Genomic DNA, 20,194 nt, shown 5'->3' on the forward strand with positions numbered 1-20,194 from the left:
GCACTGTCCATTTGTGCCTGCATAAACCTGGAGTTTCCTGATAAAAAGAGTATCCTTCTCTGGGCATAAATTCAAATTTGGTAGGCCTCAGTGGGGCTGCATAGATCTGTATTGAGATGAAGGTACAGCTCCAGTTGACATCTGTGGTGATTGCACAGCAGTGCAGTGATACTTGTGTGCCCTCCAAGCATTTCTGTGCTCTCAGATGAGTGTTCCTTTCATATGTAAACGATTCTAAACACAACCTTCGAGCTTCTAGTGCAAGTCCAAGAGTCCAGGCAGACCAGCTCAGCCCATTGAGCTGACACCCAAATCCTGGCACTGACTACAGAGGTGAGCAGGGGGAGCTGCGTGTCCAATTGCCTTTGATTAATGGCTCAAACACCCACGGGGCTACCTCTGTAAGGGTCAGTGTTTATGGTGACTTATGGTACCATTGATACCTCCTGGAGCAAGTTTTGAAGTCTTCACTTCCATAGCAAGATGCTTTGCCAGTCTGCCACTGTGTCCCCAAAATGTGGCAGCCTGTGTAGACCTTCTTGTGAGGAGTAGCTGCATTTGTACAAAGATTGTTCTTTTTCCCTCAAAATTGAGTCAGGAGCTTGGGAAGGAAAGTCCCCATGAGACTTGTGGGCATAAGTGACATCATAGGGTGAAAACTTTTATTCCTTTGAGATTATGGTTGCACCCACAAGCCTGAGGCAGATGGAATCCAACACAGCTTGAACTAAATACATAAAGAACATTTGAATGCCAAGACAATTTTCAGTAAATACTTTGTGTTATGACATCCTGTGAGCTTCCTTGGAGTATTACTGGAAGCTTGTTTAAGCTCGCCAAACTCCCAGCAATCTTTTTTTCTTGCCCACTTGACAGATGAGCAATTTGAGAGCCTTAACTGCAGTGACCCACTGAGCTGGGAGCAGGGTGGTCGGGAGGGACCAGCTGTGCCAGGTGCTGCTCCTGGAGCTCATTCCTCCAACCTGACTCACCCTATCTCACCTGTACCTGGTGAGACAACAGAGCCCTGTTTGGCTTTGGAGAGCTGTTGACTCATTTTAGTTGCCTCTGTCACTGTCTGAATATGAACTGTGGAGTCTCTACTGTAGGGAAGAAAGAAAATGGGCGTTAATGTCTTCAGGTAGAGAACAGATGTTGGGAACAAATGGCCCTGGTGGAACACCAACTTTGGCTTCACTCCAAAGCTGTACTTCTTCTGCCCTTGGATTTTATTGCAGACCTCTAGCTTTGGCCTTTGCTTTCCCAGAAGTGTTGAGACCTCTTGGTGGAAGGGGCTAAATGCTGGGTTTGTTGTGAACTGCTTCAGCTTGCTGGGGAAAACCAGAACAGACATTTCTGCTGTGGTTTTGCTGTTGCAGCCTCACGTTTGTTTGAATTACCGGTTTAAAGCCTCCATAGCAGAGATCTCAAAGCAGCAGAAATTTAGCAATGATCCTTGGTGACTGGAAACCACTGAGTTTTGCGTGCAGTTTGATCTCCTGACCAACATCACACCTCTCGAATTGGAGTAGTGCTCTTGACCTGGCAGGTCACTCACTGGCAGAGCAAACATCAGTGCTCACCGACCCTGCAAGCCTTTGAAGGCTTTGCTTCCAAAAAAAAACCCCAACCCTGCTCTGAAGGAAGATAAACTGTGGTGTATACAAAACCCCTTGTCTAAGAAATGTCTTATCTCTGAGGGGTTTGCAGAAACCCTCTCCTCTTTGGGAATGATGAAGGCAAGACAGCTATTAATAAGCTGAAAAGAGAAATGGGAGCAGGAGGCATCTAGCTTTTGATGGTGGCATCTTTCTCATGTTTTCAACAGCTGCAAGTGTTTTCTGTAAAAATGTTCTGAGACAGACATTCATGAAACTGCATTTCTAACGTGGGCTAGAGAGAGCTGGGAAAGCTAAAGAAACTTTTTTGGCAGCAGTTCATCTTTCTTAGCCTAATGTACTTGTCCAATCTGTGTCCCTTTTAAATGCTAATTACTTCCTCAGGCACGGCAAACACTCTCTCCTTGTCACTTCTCCTTTTGAAGTTTGCTTCTCATAATGCAGCCTCTTCTGAAGCGCTCATGCTGTCGGTCAGCTAACTAGTCCAAAACATTCCCCTGCTTCAAAATCACTTAATTCTTTTTCAAGTACAAAGAACGGCTTTTCTGTTGCTGCCTGCTGACTCATGCGAGAAAGGTACTGTGCCTTGTATCAGCCAGGAGAGCAAGTTCCTGCAGGCACCTCAAATAGGGCGGAAAATCTGAAAAGGGTGATGGCTGAGGTGGGAAGCAGAGGTCTGGATACAGTGAGGTTTGTTAAGGTGAAACCAGAGTCTGAGCAGCAGTGAGTGCTGGGTGTGTATCTTTGCCAAGGTTATGTTATCAGCCCCATCGCTGGAATCATGTGCTTTGACCTGAAACGCTGCCTGTGATGAAGGACCAATGAAGAAAGTGGACTTTTGCAAAATCCTTCAAATATTTAACTGCACAGTAGCCTTTTTCAGGTCTGCAGGACAAACTTATCAAGCATTCCCAAAGCTGTCTGTGCAGTTTGGTGGAGATGCTTACAGTAGCAGAGAGGCAGAGCTCGTGAGCCCTGTGCTGTCCTGAGATGCTGTTTCCAGCACCGGAGCGTGGTCTCTGCGTGCTGCTGCATTGTGTGAGCACACCAGCCAGCCCAGGGCAAGGTGGAGATGATGTGGCATTGAGGGATATGCCTGTCACAGGTGTTTTTCTTGCCTGACTTTCCTTCCACTCCCTTTATCCCCCACTACATCTGCCTGCACCTAGCTAGGGATGGGCTCCCTGCTCCTCACTGAAGGCTCTTTGCCTGCACCAGGGATTTAACTTTTGCTGCTTTACACCAACACTCAACACTGAGCCTCAAATGCCCCTTTGATGTGCTACTCTGAGACAGGCACACAGAGGATGTGAGTGAAATGTGCTGGAGCACTGACTCCAAACAACTCTGGATAAGGATGGATAACCATGGGTAGGGAAAGTGAAATGTATTATTTTGTTGCTGAGAGGTTCCTATAGGTTCAGTTTCTCTTCTACATCTCTGAAACAGTTTCCTGCACTTTCCTTGCCCCACAGGAGGGGGAATTTGTAGAAGCCTAAGTTGGCATCTCCCACATGGGAATTTCAGACAGGTGTTACTCAAAATTGAGAGGAAATTCAGAGTGTACATTTCTTGAATGCCATGACAAAGGAATCTGATGGCCTGAACAGCCCTTGAGAGCTTGGCAGCTCTTTGTGTCTGTGGTTTTGGTCTGCAATTTGTACAGTGTGACCTGCTTAGCAGTTTACCCAGGTGGCTGTGACAGATGTCCCTGCTGAAGGCTGGGATGGAGCTAATCGCTGCTCCCTGCCCTTTCCACCTGGCTGCCAGGCCAAGCACTTCTCCCCTTTGGGTAGTTACGCACACAGGTAACTGTAGGGAGGCAGCAAACTCCTCCAGGTGTCAGTGTGAGAGAAATCACTGTCCTGGGATGACTGCCTGAAAGAAACGTTTTTTGGGGACAAACAAAAGATTGTCTGTTTTCCTTTGTAACCAAAGGTAAGTGTTGAAGGACTAGGCCCCACAACATGTAGAAGCTTTTCAGTGGAACCGAAGGAGACACGTGGTAGTTACATCCCCATTGCTATTTGAGGTGGGACTCTGGGTGGGAGAGCTGGTGCTTCTCACCCTCTGTAGCAGCACAGTAGATGAAGCAGCCTCCAGAGAAGGTGAATTCAAATCCCTTCAGTTATGGGAGGGATCTGAATCCACCTCACCACTTTGGAAGTAAGGATGAGAGGACAACTGCACCAGGGATTTAGCCTCCTCCTGCCCACTCTATTTTTTGTCTCTTTTCCCTGAAACAAACGAGTAAAATCATAGTTATTGTTACTTTATCTTATAAATGCCTGCACTTTTTATTGTTTTCAATGTCTTCTGCAACAAAATATGCCTAGTCCTAGAAATGGGGAGTGTTTTCCCAGTCATTTGTCTTTCCTTTCCTTCACCTGCCCGTTTCTTTCTTAGGCTGGGCAAACAGATAGCAATAAAGCAAAGAAATTGCAACAAACCACAACAGAAGCAATCCTTGTGTTTTCTTAACCTGAGAAGATTGAAAGGCTCCGTGGCTTTGCCTTGGGGCTGGGGCTTAAGCTCAGAATTGGTGTAAGGAAAGACGAAAGGTTGAGTAGAGGTTGGCAGTGGCAGCCTGTGATCGCTCTTAAGCCATGTCCAAGATGTGCTGCTCCCTAAACAGGTAGGCAAAGCAACATCTCTGCCTCCTCTTTTGCTCTGGGCCCTCAAGTTGAATAGCCAGCAGTTTTCTCTGCAAAGCAGGAAGGCTGCTGGGCTGGCTGTGGCTTACCAGCTGGCACTGGTGAGGATATGCATCTCTTTATGCCTGTGAGTACTAGAAAACTGTCTCGAGGGCAGTTCCTGCATGCAGGATGCTCCTCGTGTCCTGACTGAATTGCTTCCAGCACTGCAGGCGGAGTGGTAGCCTAGCCAGGCTGCACTTAGCACTGAGTAAACAGAGAGTTCCTTCAAGTTTTTACTTTCATTAAAGGTTATTAATTCACTAGCTCCAACGCTGAACTGTATTGCATTCATCTTCTGGATGGGGAAAGCACAGCAGTGTGGTTTGGAGTGAGGGTGGTGTGGCCTGCCCCAACCGCAGGGAGCCAGGCATGAGCTGCTGATCCCAAACCACTGCTCCACAAATGATCCTCGGGTACCAAGGATGACATAAGTGTTTATTAGCATGTAATGCTGAGAAAAGAGAAATTCCAGGCTGGATAGGTTATAGCCAAGCTACAGGGATGCCTCCAAAGTATGTTAAGAGGGAGATGAAAGAGTCAAAAGTGCATTTAGAAAAGCTCCACGGGAGCTGAATTTGCTGGAAAGGCTTGAACTCATTCATCAGCAGTTCCTTGTCACAAATTTTCTGCTGAAATGGTAAATGAAAATAACGATCTAACTTTTAATCTGTGATAGGATTAGTGATACCTTTGGCATATTTATGTAATGGGTTTCAGAGGTTTAATTCAGAGTATTGTTCCCAGTCTGGATAACTGGCTCTCATTCATGAAAACAAAGTGCAAGACAGACAAAGTAAGATAATCTTTTTTATCCGGTAAATGGTTGTTTTTCTGGTTTAAGAGCTGTCTTTCATTTCCCATGCCTCACAGTCAGGATAGAAAGGGAGAAGTTTTCCAATTCACGTGGAAAAAAAAGAAATACCGGTCTTTGTCCTGGTTTTCCACTGCATCAGCCCCCCCTGGGCTACTGCCAGGCCCTGCTGGGGAGGGTGGCAAAGGTGCCATGGGGTTGTCTTGTCCTGAGCCTCCTGTTCCCCCAGGGCATCTCTGTGAGCCTGACTTTGCTGCTGCTCAGAGATGAGCTCAAGCTCAGGGTGCAAGTGATAAATCAAGGTCTATTTCTTGGTCTTTGCAGAATTTTGGGTGCTTTACCTTATGCAGTAAAGCATCCATGGGCAGTGGGGCAGGGCTGTCACTGTGAGTCAAGCCAGGAGCCGTCCATTCGGTCAGATGTTGTTTATCTCAGTAGGTTCATGTCCGCCGTGGCTTCTCTGATCCTTGCTCCATGAGTCAGATCACGCCGTGTGGGGCCTGGATCTGTAGGCAGACAAACGGGAGCTCGTGTGTCTCTTCCTGCCACTTGTGGTGTGCAGCTCCAGCAATGCCACCTGTGTTTTAGCAGGACACGTTTCTGTCACGTGGATGGACCTGTGCTGGAAGATTAATGTGTGTGCAGCCATGGCATAAATTGGGTGGCCTGGGAGAGGTTCTCTTCTGAGCATCTTCCCCATGAGGGACACTTGTTTTTCCCAAGGCCACCAATACTTGTTTTTATGAGTATTGGACAAAGAAGCTCCACTAAGAAAATACATTTGGGAGTTTCTTGGCAACATGAATTAGTAACAGAGATGACAAATGGCACCAAAGACTTGAATCCTATTTGAAACCTGTTGAGTGATGAAAGCCTTGTTTGGGGTGTGAAGCAGGGCAGAGCCTCTCTTTCTCTGGGCATCACTGCAGCGTTAGGACAAGACTGGTGTTTCCTCACAGGGCACATGTGTCTTGAAGCAGCTCATGTGGTGCCCAGCTGCCTTGGTAATCCATAGCAAACAGGGGAGCTGCCTGCTCCTGGGAGGCTGCTCTGCCTCCCTGACTTCAGGGAAATGTCATTTTGGAGGCGTGGGAGAGGAATAAAGGTGGCATTGCTTGAATAGGAGAGTGAGGAATGTCCTCAGGTCACCTGGCAGCAGTGCCTTCCCCTCACATGTGGGAGAGTGGTGGGTTGGTGGTGGCCTCCTTTGGTGGCAGATGTTGGATGGCTGTTGGGAGGTACTCAGTGAGCAGTGGTGACTCATGGCAGGAGAGGGTTTGTAATTTGACCTTTTTGTAATATTCTTAAAGTTTCTATGCTTCTTAACCCTAAACTGAAGTGTAGTGAATGCTGGTTTGCTTTGAATCTTGTTAGTAAGCAGTGTGAACTTTGGTCCTTAGTGATGTCTATAGATGGAGGAATTTTGGGATGAAATTCTTTTGGGAGGGGTGGGAGGAGGATGTATATTGGGGTTGGGGTTTTTAGCACATTTCTCTGCTGATGATTAGACACTGGGTTTCCAGAGGGAAAGAATCTCTGGTTTGCACGTTGCTGCATCAACACTGCTCAGTGCCTCAGCTGCATGATCCTCCCTCCTGGTGTTCAGGCTTCCAAATTACCTTGAGGAGGGTGGATAAGGACTGCATGCAGTGTCTGGACAAGGGATTGAGCAAGATTATTAAGAAAGAAATCTAGCAATCAATAATGATGTTGCTGCAGGCTCTGCCAGCCTACCCTGATACACTCAGGACACTTTAAAAACCTGATCTCTCCCTGCATTAGTGCAATAGCCTGGTGTGGTCATTCTGCTTTTCAGCTGTGGGCACAGAGGCGCAGCCCTGGCTCTTGTGGGCGGCGTGGCTCGAAAAGCCCTTTCTGCGGAGGAAACAGCAAGGAAGACTGGGGACTCCAGGGCTGTGTGTCTGTCTTTCTCTCTGACCCCAGAGCTCTTGCTTTTGCTTTCTCAAACATAATTGCTTTCCCCTTCTGCTATGTTCCTATTGTTCATTGGAGAAATGATGCCATTAAATCAACAGAGAATGATGGGAAAACGCTTTGATATGGGGCCTTAGGAGGGTGTGTGCATGTGTATGTGTGTGCTCGTCCTCTCTCAAAAAAATAACACAACCCTATGTGTATCTGGCAGCTTCCTTTAATTTGTGTCTTGCCTGCGAGAGAAAAATCCATCTCGAAATATATTTGGCAGTTAACCTCCTTTATTTGTATTGAAGTGGCACAAACTGCAGATGTTGTTCCAGGGCTGTCGTTCACCATCACTGTGATAGTTAATCTCTCCAGGACCTTGCATTTTCTCACTCGCTGTTTTGGGAACGAGGTATCCCAGGCTTCCTTTTTCCATGGGAAAGAGAGCGTCCTGTGGCTGTGGGCTCAGCAGGCATTAGGGACTGTTGTGTGCCTCTGTTGTGCTGCTGCTCTGTAATGTGGACAGGGGTGGAAACGTGACGTGCTTTCCTCTGGATGCAGCCATGCAGAGTGATGAGCAGGGATGATGCAAAGTCTGCCGCTGCATTTTGACTACAACCATGCTCCAGGAGCCTTAGCAAAGACTTTAGCTGAGGTCCAGGGAGCATGTTGCCCCATTCATGGAGCAAAGACTGCATTAAGGCAGAGGAGAGCAAGGCTGTGCTGAGCAGGCAGCTGTGGGATGCCTTCTTGCATAGGTTCCAGCAGTAGAGCCCTGTGTGTTTGTGGCATTTGGTTGAGGGTTTTTGCGTGTTTCTTTTCCTTGAAGGCAGCTGTTCTATTTGATCAGCCACCTCTTAGTAGCCCCTTCCTGGGTACAGCTGTGCATTACATTAGACAGCAAACAGCAGATGTGCTTCAAGTTGCAGGTCAGATGGCCACAACCCCCCCAGTGAAGTCAGCCTCATAGAGTGATGGAGAGGAAAGCAACACTTCACAAGGCAAAAAAAACGCAAACCAACCAACCACCAATCTTAGCTGGAAACTGAAGGAGTAAGGGGGAAAAGCAGCAGGAAAGACTATGGGGACAGAAGGGAATCAGTGGTGGCAGCTTCAGAGGAAATGATGTCTCTGCCACGCCACTGTGGGATTCAGTCTTGGGCTTGGCAACAGATGTGATTTCTGCTTTGTACAAATTGTTGGGATTGTTTTCCTCCCCATGGGGAAAGGAGCCCACCAGGCCCTGCTCTTGGAGGCATTTACCTTAAAAACAGTGTCATCTTTAATGTCCTGCCCTGCCTGACTTGGTCCAACTTTTTTAGCTGACAGGTATGTTGATTTGTACTGACATTACTTACCCTCTTGACTACTGCACTGATGTTTCTTTCATTGCTTCCCTGCTGTTTTCCTAGCTGGGATCTGCCCCAGGAGGAGTTGCTGTGTTACACAACTTGTCTGTGACCTGGTTCCCTGCCCAGTGAGGATGTGGCACTTCTCAGGGGGACAGTCTGATCCACCCCAGGTCCCAGCATGGTTTTCCATGGCCCTTTGTGATATGTTCCCACCTGCTGAGGTTAGGAGCATCACTAAGCACCTGAGCACAGACCTGCAGTTTGTAGCCTAGTACAGCTTTGGGGATCTTGTGACTTTGATGGGCAGTCTGCTAATGGGGCATGCTCCAAAGGGAAGAGGTGCCAGCATCTCTCGGTTGTCATCCAGCAAATTTGTTTGGCAGTGAGGGACCTCCAGTGACTCACCAGTTGCTCTGTCATGGAAAGGCTGAGACCCTTTGCAAAGAAAGACATCACTATGTTGCCCATGAAATGTCATACACACACCCTCCTTGCATACCAGATGATTGTTAAGGTCCCTTCTTCCAACCCGAACCTTTCTCTGTGTGATACAGTGAAGCAATATGGCACTAAAATGCAAGAGTGCTCAGTAAAATCTCCTTGTGACACGGTAAGTTTCATGTTTTGCTTCTCTTCTCTCTTCCTTTTTTTTTTTTTTTCTTAATTTTTCTTGGATGCTGTTTCCCACCTTCCAGTGGAGGGAAGAGGAGTCTGTTGTTTGCTCAGCTAACTGAAAAAAGCTTTGTGTGCATTTTCTGCTGCCGTTTTGTTAAAGTTCAGAGTTCCTGGGTTGGAGCTGCCACTTCTCAATACAAGTCTTGTTCAAACTTCCAGAGCAGCCCACGCAGAGCTGCTTGGGTTCATCTGTGCAGTTCACAGCCCACAGCCAGCCAAACACATTGTTTGCCTCTGTCCTTCCATGAATCATACTTTGCAACAAAGACCAGCCTAGTGCTCCCAACGAGAGTGTGAATCCAGGCAGTGCTGGATTTTAGGTACATCAATAGAACAGTCTGGGTGGGTTTTTTTTTCTTTCTTTCTTCCCTGTGAGCACTCATTGTGTCTAAAAATCAGACTGCTTTGTGACAGTGGTCATAACTGTCTGACACTTGTCTGGCTTATTAGGAAAACTCTGATAGGAGTTCTCCAGCTTTACAGTTTTCTTATTTTGCGGGATTTTAGCTTGTCTCAGGATTATGAATTTCGCCTTTTGTTTTGCTTAATCTAGCAGTGATTCTCCAATGAGAAAGTTCATTGTTTACCAGAAGCTTAGAGGGTTTTTTGTGGGTTTTCCTTCAATAAACACAGCACTTCTCATTTTTCTGTGGGGAGATTTCTTTTTTCTACAAATATTTATATATTCATAATTATTTTTCTGTGGGTAAAAAAAATCCTTTCAACTGGACAACAGTGGGATGGGCTTTTTATTCACTTCCCATGAAAAGCAAGACGATGGAAGGCTGCCCAGTCATTGCAGGTGCAAGTGTGAGAAGTAAAGCATTGTTTCTGATGGTTAAAACCAAGGTGGTAAACTTTAGTCTGCACTCGCCTGGGTTATTCTGCTCATCACCCTGGGTGAATGCTGGTGGGGTTTCAGTGTGATGGGGATGCTTCTCAGGGGAGCAGCTTTCCGGGATTCAACAGAGATGTTGCTTCTTCTCAGTGTATTTGGATGAACCATTTACCTCCTGTCCTTCCCTGTGCTGCATTGCCAAAGCCAGCAGCATCCAGAGCTTGGCAGAGGAGCTGCAACCACTGCAGAGGGGCCGAAGCATTGCTGTTCCCTTTTCTTCACTGCTCCTCTGCACGACCCTGGAACCGGCAGGGTGAGGAGGGTTGGTTTGTCTGAGGATTTGTCTGATCAGCTTTGCTATTTTGGAAGGTGGCCCGGTGTAGGGGTCATCCAGCTGTTACAGCTGTCACCATCCACACATCTGCCTTTCCTCACAGCTGTGGAGAATGGCCTTCTCTAGCTGTAACCGTGGGTGACTTTTCCCTCTTGCAAAGCCCAACTGTTACTGTAAGACTCCAAATTAGCCAAGGAGGCCTGGGCTGGGTCCTCCTGCTCTTCTGACAGCACTTGCTATTCAGCAGCCTGAATGCTGCCTCTGTGCCTGCCTGTCCTCTCTGCACGCTCCTCAGCTGCCCTATTCATTTTATGCAGCGAAGGAAAAAAAGAAACCAGGGCTAGAAAGGAACTGCTTTCTGCCAAACCAAACCCTGGGGAATCCCAGTGCTGCCAGCAGGGCTGGTCAGTGGGAAATGGGGGCTGAAAGGCTGCCATGGGATGTAGTGCATGGAGGGAGGCAGTCTGGGGAGGCTGTGCCTGAGCAGGTACCTCAAGATATTCCTCAGGATCCCCTCTGCTCCCGGGGACTGGCTCCTTCATGAATTGCAATGCAGTTGTCAGTTCTACTATCTCTGGAATTTCCAAGGTTTTTGAAGCAAAAAGCTTGGCATGGCACAGGCTGCAGGTGCTTGAATGGAGCTGTTTGTCAGCTGCTTAGCCCAGCTCCTTCTAGGAAAGAAGGGTGAAGCCAAAAGTACCAAACCCAGAGTCTGCTTTGGGCAGGAGGGTGGAACATCTCCCAGCACTTTGGGATCTATTGATGTGGGGTTGGAAACAAAATCTGCAGGCTGGGACTTGGGAAAGCTATTTTATATTCCTGGTGTGCTGAAGAATATGCCCATATCCTTGGACAAATCACTTAATCTCCCAATGCCTTAGTTTCCTGTTAGCAGATGATACTCCTTATCTTTCACCTCTCATCTCAGCAGAGGAAAGAGTTTGTCTTTTAGTATATATCTCATTACAGTTCTTTGTCCGGTGGCTGGGGCCCCTCTACCTTGATGAAATAAGTAATTGAATTTAGATTAAATGGTCTAATACAATCCTGCCCGGTGGTTACTGAAACACTTGAATGAAAGTTCATTCAGAGCCTGTCTTTCCATTTCCTCATAAGGCCAAGACATGAAGTAATTAGATGTAGATGTAGGTTGTTATTGTAGCACAATGACAGAGATCAGTGGTTATTGGTAGGAGTGGCTTCTATAATCTAGTTTAATGGTCATTTACCTTTCAGTGACCTTGGTGTCAGGCAAAATTGGCAGCTCTTTTGCAAGGAATGTGCTTCCTCAATGAAGGCTTTGCAAGCTGTTTGATTTTTGGCTCTAGCTTCACATGAGCTGGGATAGACACTGCTGCAATGCAAGAGACTTTCAGCCTGCGAAGAACGGCACAGACTCCTGCCAAAAGAAGCCCTTTTCAGCGCTGTCCTGCTGCCACTGAATTGCTGTTGGAACAGATCAGTCGTGTTTAAAGCATCTCTTTGCTTATTGCTGCGACCAGAGTTGCAGCCTTCAAACTGAGAGAGCCTGTGGTGGTCAGGGGCAGCCCAGGAGTTTCTGTAAAAAGGGTTGCATTGTTTTGGAATAAAAGAAGGGAGAACATATCTCATCATCCAGTTAAGTGCATGCAAGAAGAAAGAGCTGGTAATTCTGACTGTAACCCCCACCCTGAAAGTCCTTATTACACCAGTAAAGATGTGATATTTCTATATGCTTTAAATTACCGTCCTTTCAGTGATGATCATCCACTCACTGCAGATACAAATCAAGTTTCCCATTGACTGTGTTGCTCCTACACCTCCTTCCATCGTGTGCTGAGAAATTCCTACAGGTTTTATCCAGTTACTGATGTCTGTTGCCATGGAGAAGAACATGACGTGAGCTGTGCTGTGATTTCTCATGGTGCCCCCAGGTCTGTGGCCATGCTTTATAGGGAGCTAGAGTAGGTCATATCATGGTGCTTGAGAGGACTGGATTCAGTGCAGGTATTCACAGTGACCTTGGCCAAGCCTCTTAATTCTTCTGACAATCTTAACCTTAGAGGCACTCCCCTGTTTTCTGTGAAGGGGACTGAATTTTTGTAAGATCTATGAAGGTCTTTATTTGAGGTGGTGCCAGAAATATGACTTGAGTCACAAAGAAGTGCTATGAGAGTTGAGAAGAGCGATGTAGCAGTAGAAGAAGGTTTAAAAAATCATCTGCGAATTTCTCTGCCTTGGGACTTGGGTTTCTGTCTACTTCTGATCTCTCATCCTGCTGCTCACAGCCATATGATTTGCAAATACATTCCTTGCATCTGTAACTATTGCCCTGCAGATCAGGAATCATCTCTTTATGTGCTCTCATTTCTAAGCTGCTAAGATAGGGAGAGCAAAACCATGCAGCTTGCAGGGAGAACCATTTGTTTCAGGCTGCTTTGAAAAGCCACCCACCTGGTTTTACCATGAGTGTGTTCCATACATCACCACCACAGCATGAAAGGTCTTCAGCTGAGATCAAACAGTGACTTCCAGCACTCAAAATCCTGAGATGGCTTAGTGTACAAGGGCTCTCAATTGTTTTTAGTCCTATTGACCGGCTGGGACCTGCTGTGATAGTGGCTTGCACAGAGGATCTTACAGACCCTTGTCGTATGAATTCATTTTACTTCTCATGTTCCTCAGTCTCTGATGAGTATTGGCTTGTTCGCCCTCTGATAGGAGAGAATGAACAGTCAATGGAGTTTATTTTTTAGGTATCAGGTTTAGGTTGGGAATGTCCAGCTGAGATCAGAGAGATACTTACATAGAAGCAGATGGTTTATATGCTGCTTCTTGCAGAAGAAGAGCAAAATTAATCTCTCTTGAGTCCCTGAAGTCTGAATCCATTGAGGTCTGACAGAATCTTTCCACTGACCTCTGTGGCCCCAGGATCACATCCTAAATGAGCTGCTTTGAGTCACTGGAAGCCTGAGTTCAGCTTTGGTGGGCTGGAAAATGTAACCTACTATATGGGCTGTGCTATTCATAAGTGCTCAGCCCTGTGTGTCTGTTAGCTGTGGATGCCTGGGAGAAGAATAAAGTCATTTTCTGCAGTCTGGGGGTGGAGGAGGGAATGGGAATTGTATCCCCTTCCCTGCAGACCCACTGTTGTGACATCCATGTGGGCAGCTGCTGGGAGCTGACCCGCTTCTGAAGCTTCAGATTAAGGTTAGGTGTTCTCTCTCTCTTCTGATATCATCCCTGACACATAAATGTCCTGTCCAGCTGGCCTGACCAGCAGGACCTGACCTCAATTTGAATTTTTTGAAGTGGGCCACTGAAGCAGGTGAGTGTAGCAAGGCTGTGACTTATCCTGGGGTTTCCTTAAACTTGGAAGGAACAGGGTTTCTGGAGCTTGAGAGAAACCAGTTGTGAGTAGGTATGACACCATTCATTGCTTAATGGCATCCAGTATTATTATCAGCAAATGCTACCTGTTTTCTCACAGCTTATGGAAAAAAAAGCTGCTGTTTCTTGAAGTGATTCTTGTTTTCTCTGGGCAAAACAGCAGCTAGCAAAGACATTTGAGTTAACACAGCATGATTCCCTACTGCTCCTAAATCAGACCAGATGAGAATTAATTTGGTGTAGAGGCTATAGAATGAAATGTCAATAACTACAGGTTGGTTGGTTCCTCTGGAGCTGTTATTGATTGATCTGGAGTCATTAGACTATTTTACAGTCAGTCTGGTGGAGATTAATTCAGTTTGAGAGCAGTAGCAAGTTTTTTCAATTAATGGCTAGCAACATAAACCTTTAATTATTTATCGATCTTCTAATATGTGCTTACTCCAGGACGGTTGCCTGGTGGCTAAAGATAGGTGAGTAAGAAGGTGATGGCTTTCTCCTGCCCTTAAACAAACGTTCTGACTTTAAATGTGGCAGCTCTTTAACTAGCAATGCTCAGATGCTTTGCATTTATGAAACCAGAACATTAGCACTTTTCTAGTTCATGGGTGTGAACTGCGACTCGCAAGGGTTCCATGGGATCACCCAGTGTGGAAATGCTGTAAGCAAAGGGACAGGAGCATTGCCCCGCTGGAGTTATCCCTAAATTCCCTGGTGGAGAGCTGAGGAGTCACTGCCTGGCTTGCAGGGCGGTTGGTGGTGGCAAACCCAAGTTTCACTGCCCATCTCTGCAGATCCTTAGCACCAGGGAGCGATGGAGACGGGTACCAGGAGAGCCTCCAGAGGGGAGCAACAGTCCCGGCTGGCTTTGGCACGTTTTTCCCACATACTGTCGTTCTTGCACAGTGCTTCCTCTCTACATAATACTCTGTTATTTCCTCCTCCTGCCCCTGCTGCTAATTAGCCCACGATAAACTTTGGTGTGAACAAAAGCAAGCAATTAAGCGTCTGTTGCTTCAGCGTGAGCCCTGTCAGAGCAGTGATTTGTTGGTGGCAGGGCTTTGCAGCACCTCCTCGGGAGGAAAACAAACCCATTAGCTTGGCTCAGCCGCTGGTGCCGGGGAGTGGCGTGTCCAAGGTGCTGGTTTTGGGTGTGCAGGGATGTCTTGGGTACAGCAGGGCTTCCTGAGGCTCTGAGAGATGCTGCTGAGTCTTTTGTCTTCAGTTTCATGTGATACAATGATGTCTGTGGTCACTGCCCAAGCAAGGTGGCTCGAGAAGTTACTGAATTGTGATTTATGTGTATGGAGCAGTGGGGATCTTTTTTCTTTTCTTTTTGGAATACACATATAAACATTTTCAAATTAATACAGACAGAGAAATAATAGTAGAATGAAGCATAGAATTGTTGAGTGGTTTGTGCTGGAGGGGACCTTAATGATCATCTAGTTCCGACACCCTTACCATGGGCAAGGACACCTCCCACTAGACCAGGTTGCCAGGGCCCCATCTCTCCCAAATAAGGAGGAGGCTTAGGAAGAGGAAGCAAAAAGCAGGACCTTTGGTAGATCCCAAGCCAAATGAGGTTTGAATGATGTTTTCCAGGACTCAAGGTGCATGTATCAAGACCTTGCAAGCTGCTTTTGTGTAATCTCTGCCCTAATGCTCAAAATCTCTCCGGGTTTTGTTTTCTTGAGCAAAAAGTCCTAATGGAAGAAGAATAGGTATTTACATGGGATTTCACTGATGTGTGAACAGACTAAGGGAAGTTGGAAATTTTTTGGTTTGGGACCCCCTTTCTTTCCAAAGCTAGAGGCAGAGTTCAAGCTGGGAAATTAAATATGAACTGTTCCTGGGCAGAAAAAAGCCAAGGATCTTGGAAAGCATGGAATTAACATATGTCCTCTTTTGACACACCACCCAGCTGCTTTGCCAACAGTTGTCTCTGTTTCTGTTATAGCTCTCGAGCAACTGCTCACAGAACTTGAAGATTTTCTGAGGATACTGGACAAGGAGAACTTGAGCAGCACTGCTGTGGTGAAGAAGAGCTTCCTCTCTGACCTTCTGAAAGTCTACACCAAGTCCAGTGGTACAGATGAGGAAAACCAAGGATGGGGTGGTGGGCTGTCATGGGAATTGCTACATGGTCTTGGAGCAACATTTTCCTGGCGGCTGGTGGGAAGAAGAGGCATGAAAATTAGAAGGAGAAAATGAAACTGAGTTTATTTTTGCAGTGACCTCTAATTGTTTATGTAAAATTACTATAGTTATGTGTCCAGCTTTACAAGCAAAGGATTCCCAGGATTCCTGATCCTTTCTGTTTTCCTTATTAAACCTTAAGTTTATTTAATCCACTTTGTAAGATACACAGGATGTACTGTTTGGCCAAGTTAATGTTTAAGTAGAAGTTTTAACTTTTGGAATTTCCTGACTATAAAGCACTAATTTTTCTGCTTTTTATTACTACTTGGGGTTTTTCCTGCACATTGCCTCAACCAATGTGCTCTCCCCAAATGTGCTCAGCAGAGACACTTTTTACATCTGCCTTTGTGGAAAAACTTAGCAGCGTGAAAGCAACATTGTGGATTAAGAGTTCACTTTTCCCTTTGTTTGCAGGTGGCGATGAGGAGTATATTTATATGAACAAAGTGACAGTCCATAAACAACAGGGCGACCAAGAGAAACAAGACAAAGGTAGGGAGCTGAAGATGAATGGTCTAATGGGGTGATGAAGGCACACGAGGTTAGAGCCTTGCTCTGGCAGCTCTGAGGGCTGAAGCAGCTGCTGGTGTGGAAGGGCATTTTCATAACATTCCCTTGGAAATAGTGGTCCTTGCCAACACTGCGAGGTTATTCCTGGAAGTAGCACTTTGGAGGTCGTTATTTTGGGATAAAAATGTTGCCTTCTAAGGCTTGAAGTTCCAGTGCCTGAAATATTTAAGGAAGGCTTCATGCTTTCTTTGGCCACAAAACAAATCACTTTTTGCATCTTTGAGACCTTGAAAGTGTACTTCTTGTTTGCTGTTTTGCTCTGCTCTGGCCCAGAGGGTCTGTGTTGTCAGAGCCTTGAGAGGAGAGTTCTCAGGGCTCAGCCCTTGCCATTTACACAGGCAGAGCACCTTCACCTCTCAGGGATGTGAGAGTCCTGCAGAGTAAAAGCCAAGAAATTAAACCTAGATAAAATATTCATTTCCAAGTTAGATTTCCCAGGTTCTGAATTTGTAACACGGCAAAGAACATAATTGTCTAAAAATGTTCCTCCTCTTTGAAGTTCACCATGAAAGAGGTTCCTGATAATTGCATGGAGTGAGAGTATTAGTGAGACACATTTCTGTAATGCACACCTACTCAGGGGCTGATCCTACCCCAGAGTTTCCAGTCAAAAGGGATGAGACAGGGACTCATCAGTGCAGCCTGCTGCTGATGTGCTGGTCCTGCAATAGTTGGGATTGCTCCACTTCCACAGTTGTTTGTTTTGGTTTTGCTGCTTTGTGGTGGGGTTTTTTGTTTATTTGGTTTGATTTTTTTCTTTAAACTACCTGCAGCCGAACTTGGGCTAACTTCAAATGCCTCTGAAGACAGGATATCCTCCCAGATTACACATGCAGTCCCAGTGTGATCTCCAGACAGGGCCCTCTGGGTGATGCTGTAATGCTCTATAATAGGATCACACAGCCTCTCAGTAGCTCCCAGCAGCTGAGCAGCAACAGAAACATATCTTTATATAAGTTCTCATTTGGGTGGATAAAGGAAAGCTTGCACTGCTCCACCATGCTCAAACACAGGGAAGATTTCAGACAAATTATTTTTAGAGGTGGTTCTTTTATTTCAGACTTTTCCCTATCAAGGCCATGACCCTGCCCACTCAGTCACTCCCTGCGGGACATGGCACTTCTCTCTTTCTGTTTTCAACAACTTCCCTATTTCAAGTAAAACTGAGTTATTTGGAAGTGCTGAAGTCAGTGAGACACATGTATGGGATCTTAGCCACAGCTGCAGCTGGATGTAGAGCTCTGATCCTGCTCTGTAACTGGATGGAGAGGTACCTGCAGGTTCAGGTTTAGCAGATGGAGGGGGCCCAAGTGCCCACTGGTGTGGTATCAATCTTCCAGTGGTTGTGCAACTCCCTCTATCCCTTTTATCTACTGCAATTCCATGCCTGTAATGGGACTGGGGACCACACTTTTGTGGCTGAGGCCGACAAGACCTCTTGTGCTCTGCAGAGTTTCTTCTCCACAGCAGCTGTGCACAGTCATGTTCCAGCAGCACAGGGTGTAATGCTTTCCAAACTGATAGCACATCAGCTCCAGAAGTCCCCCCTCCAAACTTTAAAATATGCAATTTCTGCACAAAAATGTGTTTCCCTGCTCCATGTATCTACTTGCAATTTCATCAGTAAGGATTTAAGCAGAACAGACACTGCTTTTGAGATGCCTTTGTGTGGCACAGTAATTGAATTCCCTGCACTGGGTAATGAAGGCACCATCATTTTCTGGATCTCATTTACCTGAGAAACACAGCAAGTCTCTACCCTGTGGGTCCATGGGGCTCTTAAGTGAGCCAAATGCCTTCTCTCTCTGGAAGTCGGCACAAAGGGGCAGGAGTCTGGGAGGTGGGACTGATGTGAAGGGCTCCTGGTGTGGACACTCTGATCCTCTGAGCTCAAATACCAGGTGGCATTCACTTGTACAAGGAACATAGAGCACAGATAAGTAATAGTTAGTACAGATGTAAATTTTAGCAGGATTTTGGATGGTTTTTCTTTTTCCTTCCCTCTTCTAAACCCTCTTCAAACTGCAGGTTTTAGAGAGACATCTTTATCAGAGGACACCAGCAAAATGTTAGTGCTTGTCTAGGGAAAAATATTCCTTCCCTCCCACTCCAGTAAGGAAGCAGTCTGTGATTTGTGATGCTGGTGGGTGTAGCTGGAGAAGGAAGGGGTATGTCCATTATTGCACTATCTCAGAGGTCATGGGATTTGGGCACTTGTTTAAGGCCACCCAGGAGTTCTGTGGTAGGAGAAGAGGGACTGAACACAAGTTTTCTGAGCCTTCAATGTACCCTCCAGATACTGAATCACTCTGCTTTCAGCTGCTTGGAAAATCTGACTTTGCAGAGGCAGACACGGATTGCCTGGAGCAGTTCTGCCATGTGCCCATACATGTGTTTGGCCTGGGCTGCTTCAAGAGCAGCCCTCCCTTGAGCAGCGATTACACTGCTGATCATGGCTGGCTTTGATAAACCACTGTGCACTCAGCCAGGCAGCCACCTCTGCAGTTCGCCCTGGGAGGGCTGGTGTTAGATCCATTTCTTTGGAAAGGTAGCAGAGGAGCAGACAGTCACCAACCTGTCTGCTCGCAGCTGCAGGGATCAGAGCTAGCAAGGACTAAAGTGCCATGGGTTTCCAAATACTGTGTAGTGTCTGCCTGTGCTGCTTCTCAAGACCCTTTAAAGTCTCAGCAGTGGGTCTGGCCTTCACAGTTTTCCCTCCAGAAGGAAAAACATGCCCTAAAACCAGAGGTCAGTTCTTTTGCTGGGTCTCCTAGTGCCACATTCCTGGCTGTGGCCTGAAATGACATGGTGGCCCTGCAGCCCTCTCTGTAATTGTCGCTCTGCTTCTCACTGAAATAGCATCTTGCTGCTGCAGCACAGCCCAGGGTAGCAAGTGCTCTGCTGGGAGATGCCACATGTCATCTTTGTAATTGTTTCTGCCTTGCAGTGCTGGACCGGAAAAACTCCCTGACCAATGGAGACTCGGGACTGCATTTGTCACCTCCTCAGAAGAGCCTGCCAGACCTCCCCCCTCCAAAGGTAAGTTTTTCACACCCTTTGCTTTTTGCTGCCTCAGCCTGGGACTCTGAACCCCTTGAGGCTTCACTTTTGTCGTGTCCTGTGCAGCATGGCTGGGTGGAAAGACCTCTGCCTGTGTATGTTAGTGAGACAAAGAGTCCTGGTGAGCTTTATTTAAAAAATAATAAAACATTGAACTAGGGATTTGCAGCTGTATGTTTCATGTTTACAAAGGCTGTGGGTCAGTGTGTGGCTGGTGCAGGTGTTGCAGCTGGATGGTGGCCTGGAGTGGCTGGACACCCAGAGACTGCTGTGGTTCCCGAAGCTTGTGCACAGATGGAGCAGGAGCTGTGGGATTTCCCCGTGAGTGTGCAGGAGCACTGTGCAAATTGGGCTATGCTCCCTGCCAGGGAGACCCACACCCACTGCATGGCACTCCAGGCTCAAGGAAGAAGTGAGGTTTTCCAAGAAACAGAGGTCGTGATGACTCTCAGCTGTTGCTTTGGAAATCTCTCCTGAGCTATGAATCAGCTGTGCCTGGGCTGCTGACATGATTTTAGAAAAGCCAGAAATCCTTCAGCTGCAGGATGGTGGGGTGGTCCCTGGGCAGTACTGGGACGTCCCTTGCTGGCAGAGCCTTTCTCAGTTTGGCCACTACCAGAGGTTTGCTCACAGCTGGAGCACCTGGTGGTGTCTGTGCATTGGCTGCTGGTGTTGTTCTGGTTGTGCAGCCCACAGGTCTGTGAGGGGGAGTTGCTGGCACTGTGGATTTTTCTGCAGGGCAGCT

The 20,194-nt window shown here is 46.8% G+C and overlaps 1 protein-coding gene across 5 annotated transcripts in view; it reads left to right on the top strand.

The window, feature by feature from the left end:
* Positions 1–20,194, top strand: part of AFAP1L2 (actin filament associated protein 1 like 2) — a 65,856-nt gene that overhangs the window by 24,717 nt on the left and 20,945 nt on the right. For all 5 annotated transcript variants that reach the window (XM_032115684.1, XM_032115682.1, XM_032115683.1 and 2 more), the window contains exons 2-4: positions 15,578–15,706; positions 16,234–16,311; positions 19,337–19,428. In XM_032115684.1, coding sequence (XP_031971575.1) covers positions 15,578–15,706; positions 16,234–16,311; positions 19,337–19,428 — 299 coding nt within the window. The remainder of the gene's footprint in view (positions 1–15,577; positions 15,707–16,233; positions 16,312–19,336; positions 19,429–20,194) is intronic.

This window comes from Corvus moneduloides, chromosome 8, assembly GCF_009650955.1.
Source record: "Corvus moneduloides isolate bCorMon1 chromosome 8, bCorMon1.pri, whole genome shotgun sequence".
NCBI classification, from domain to species: Eukaryota; Metazoa; Chordata; class Aves; order Passeriformes; family Corvidae; genus Corvus; species Corvus moneduloides.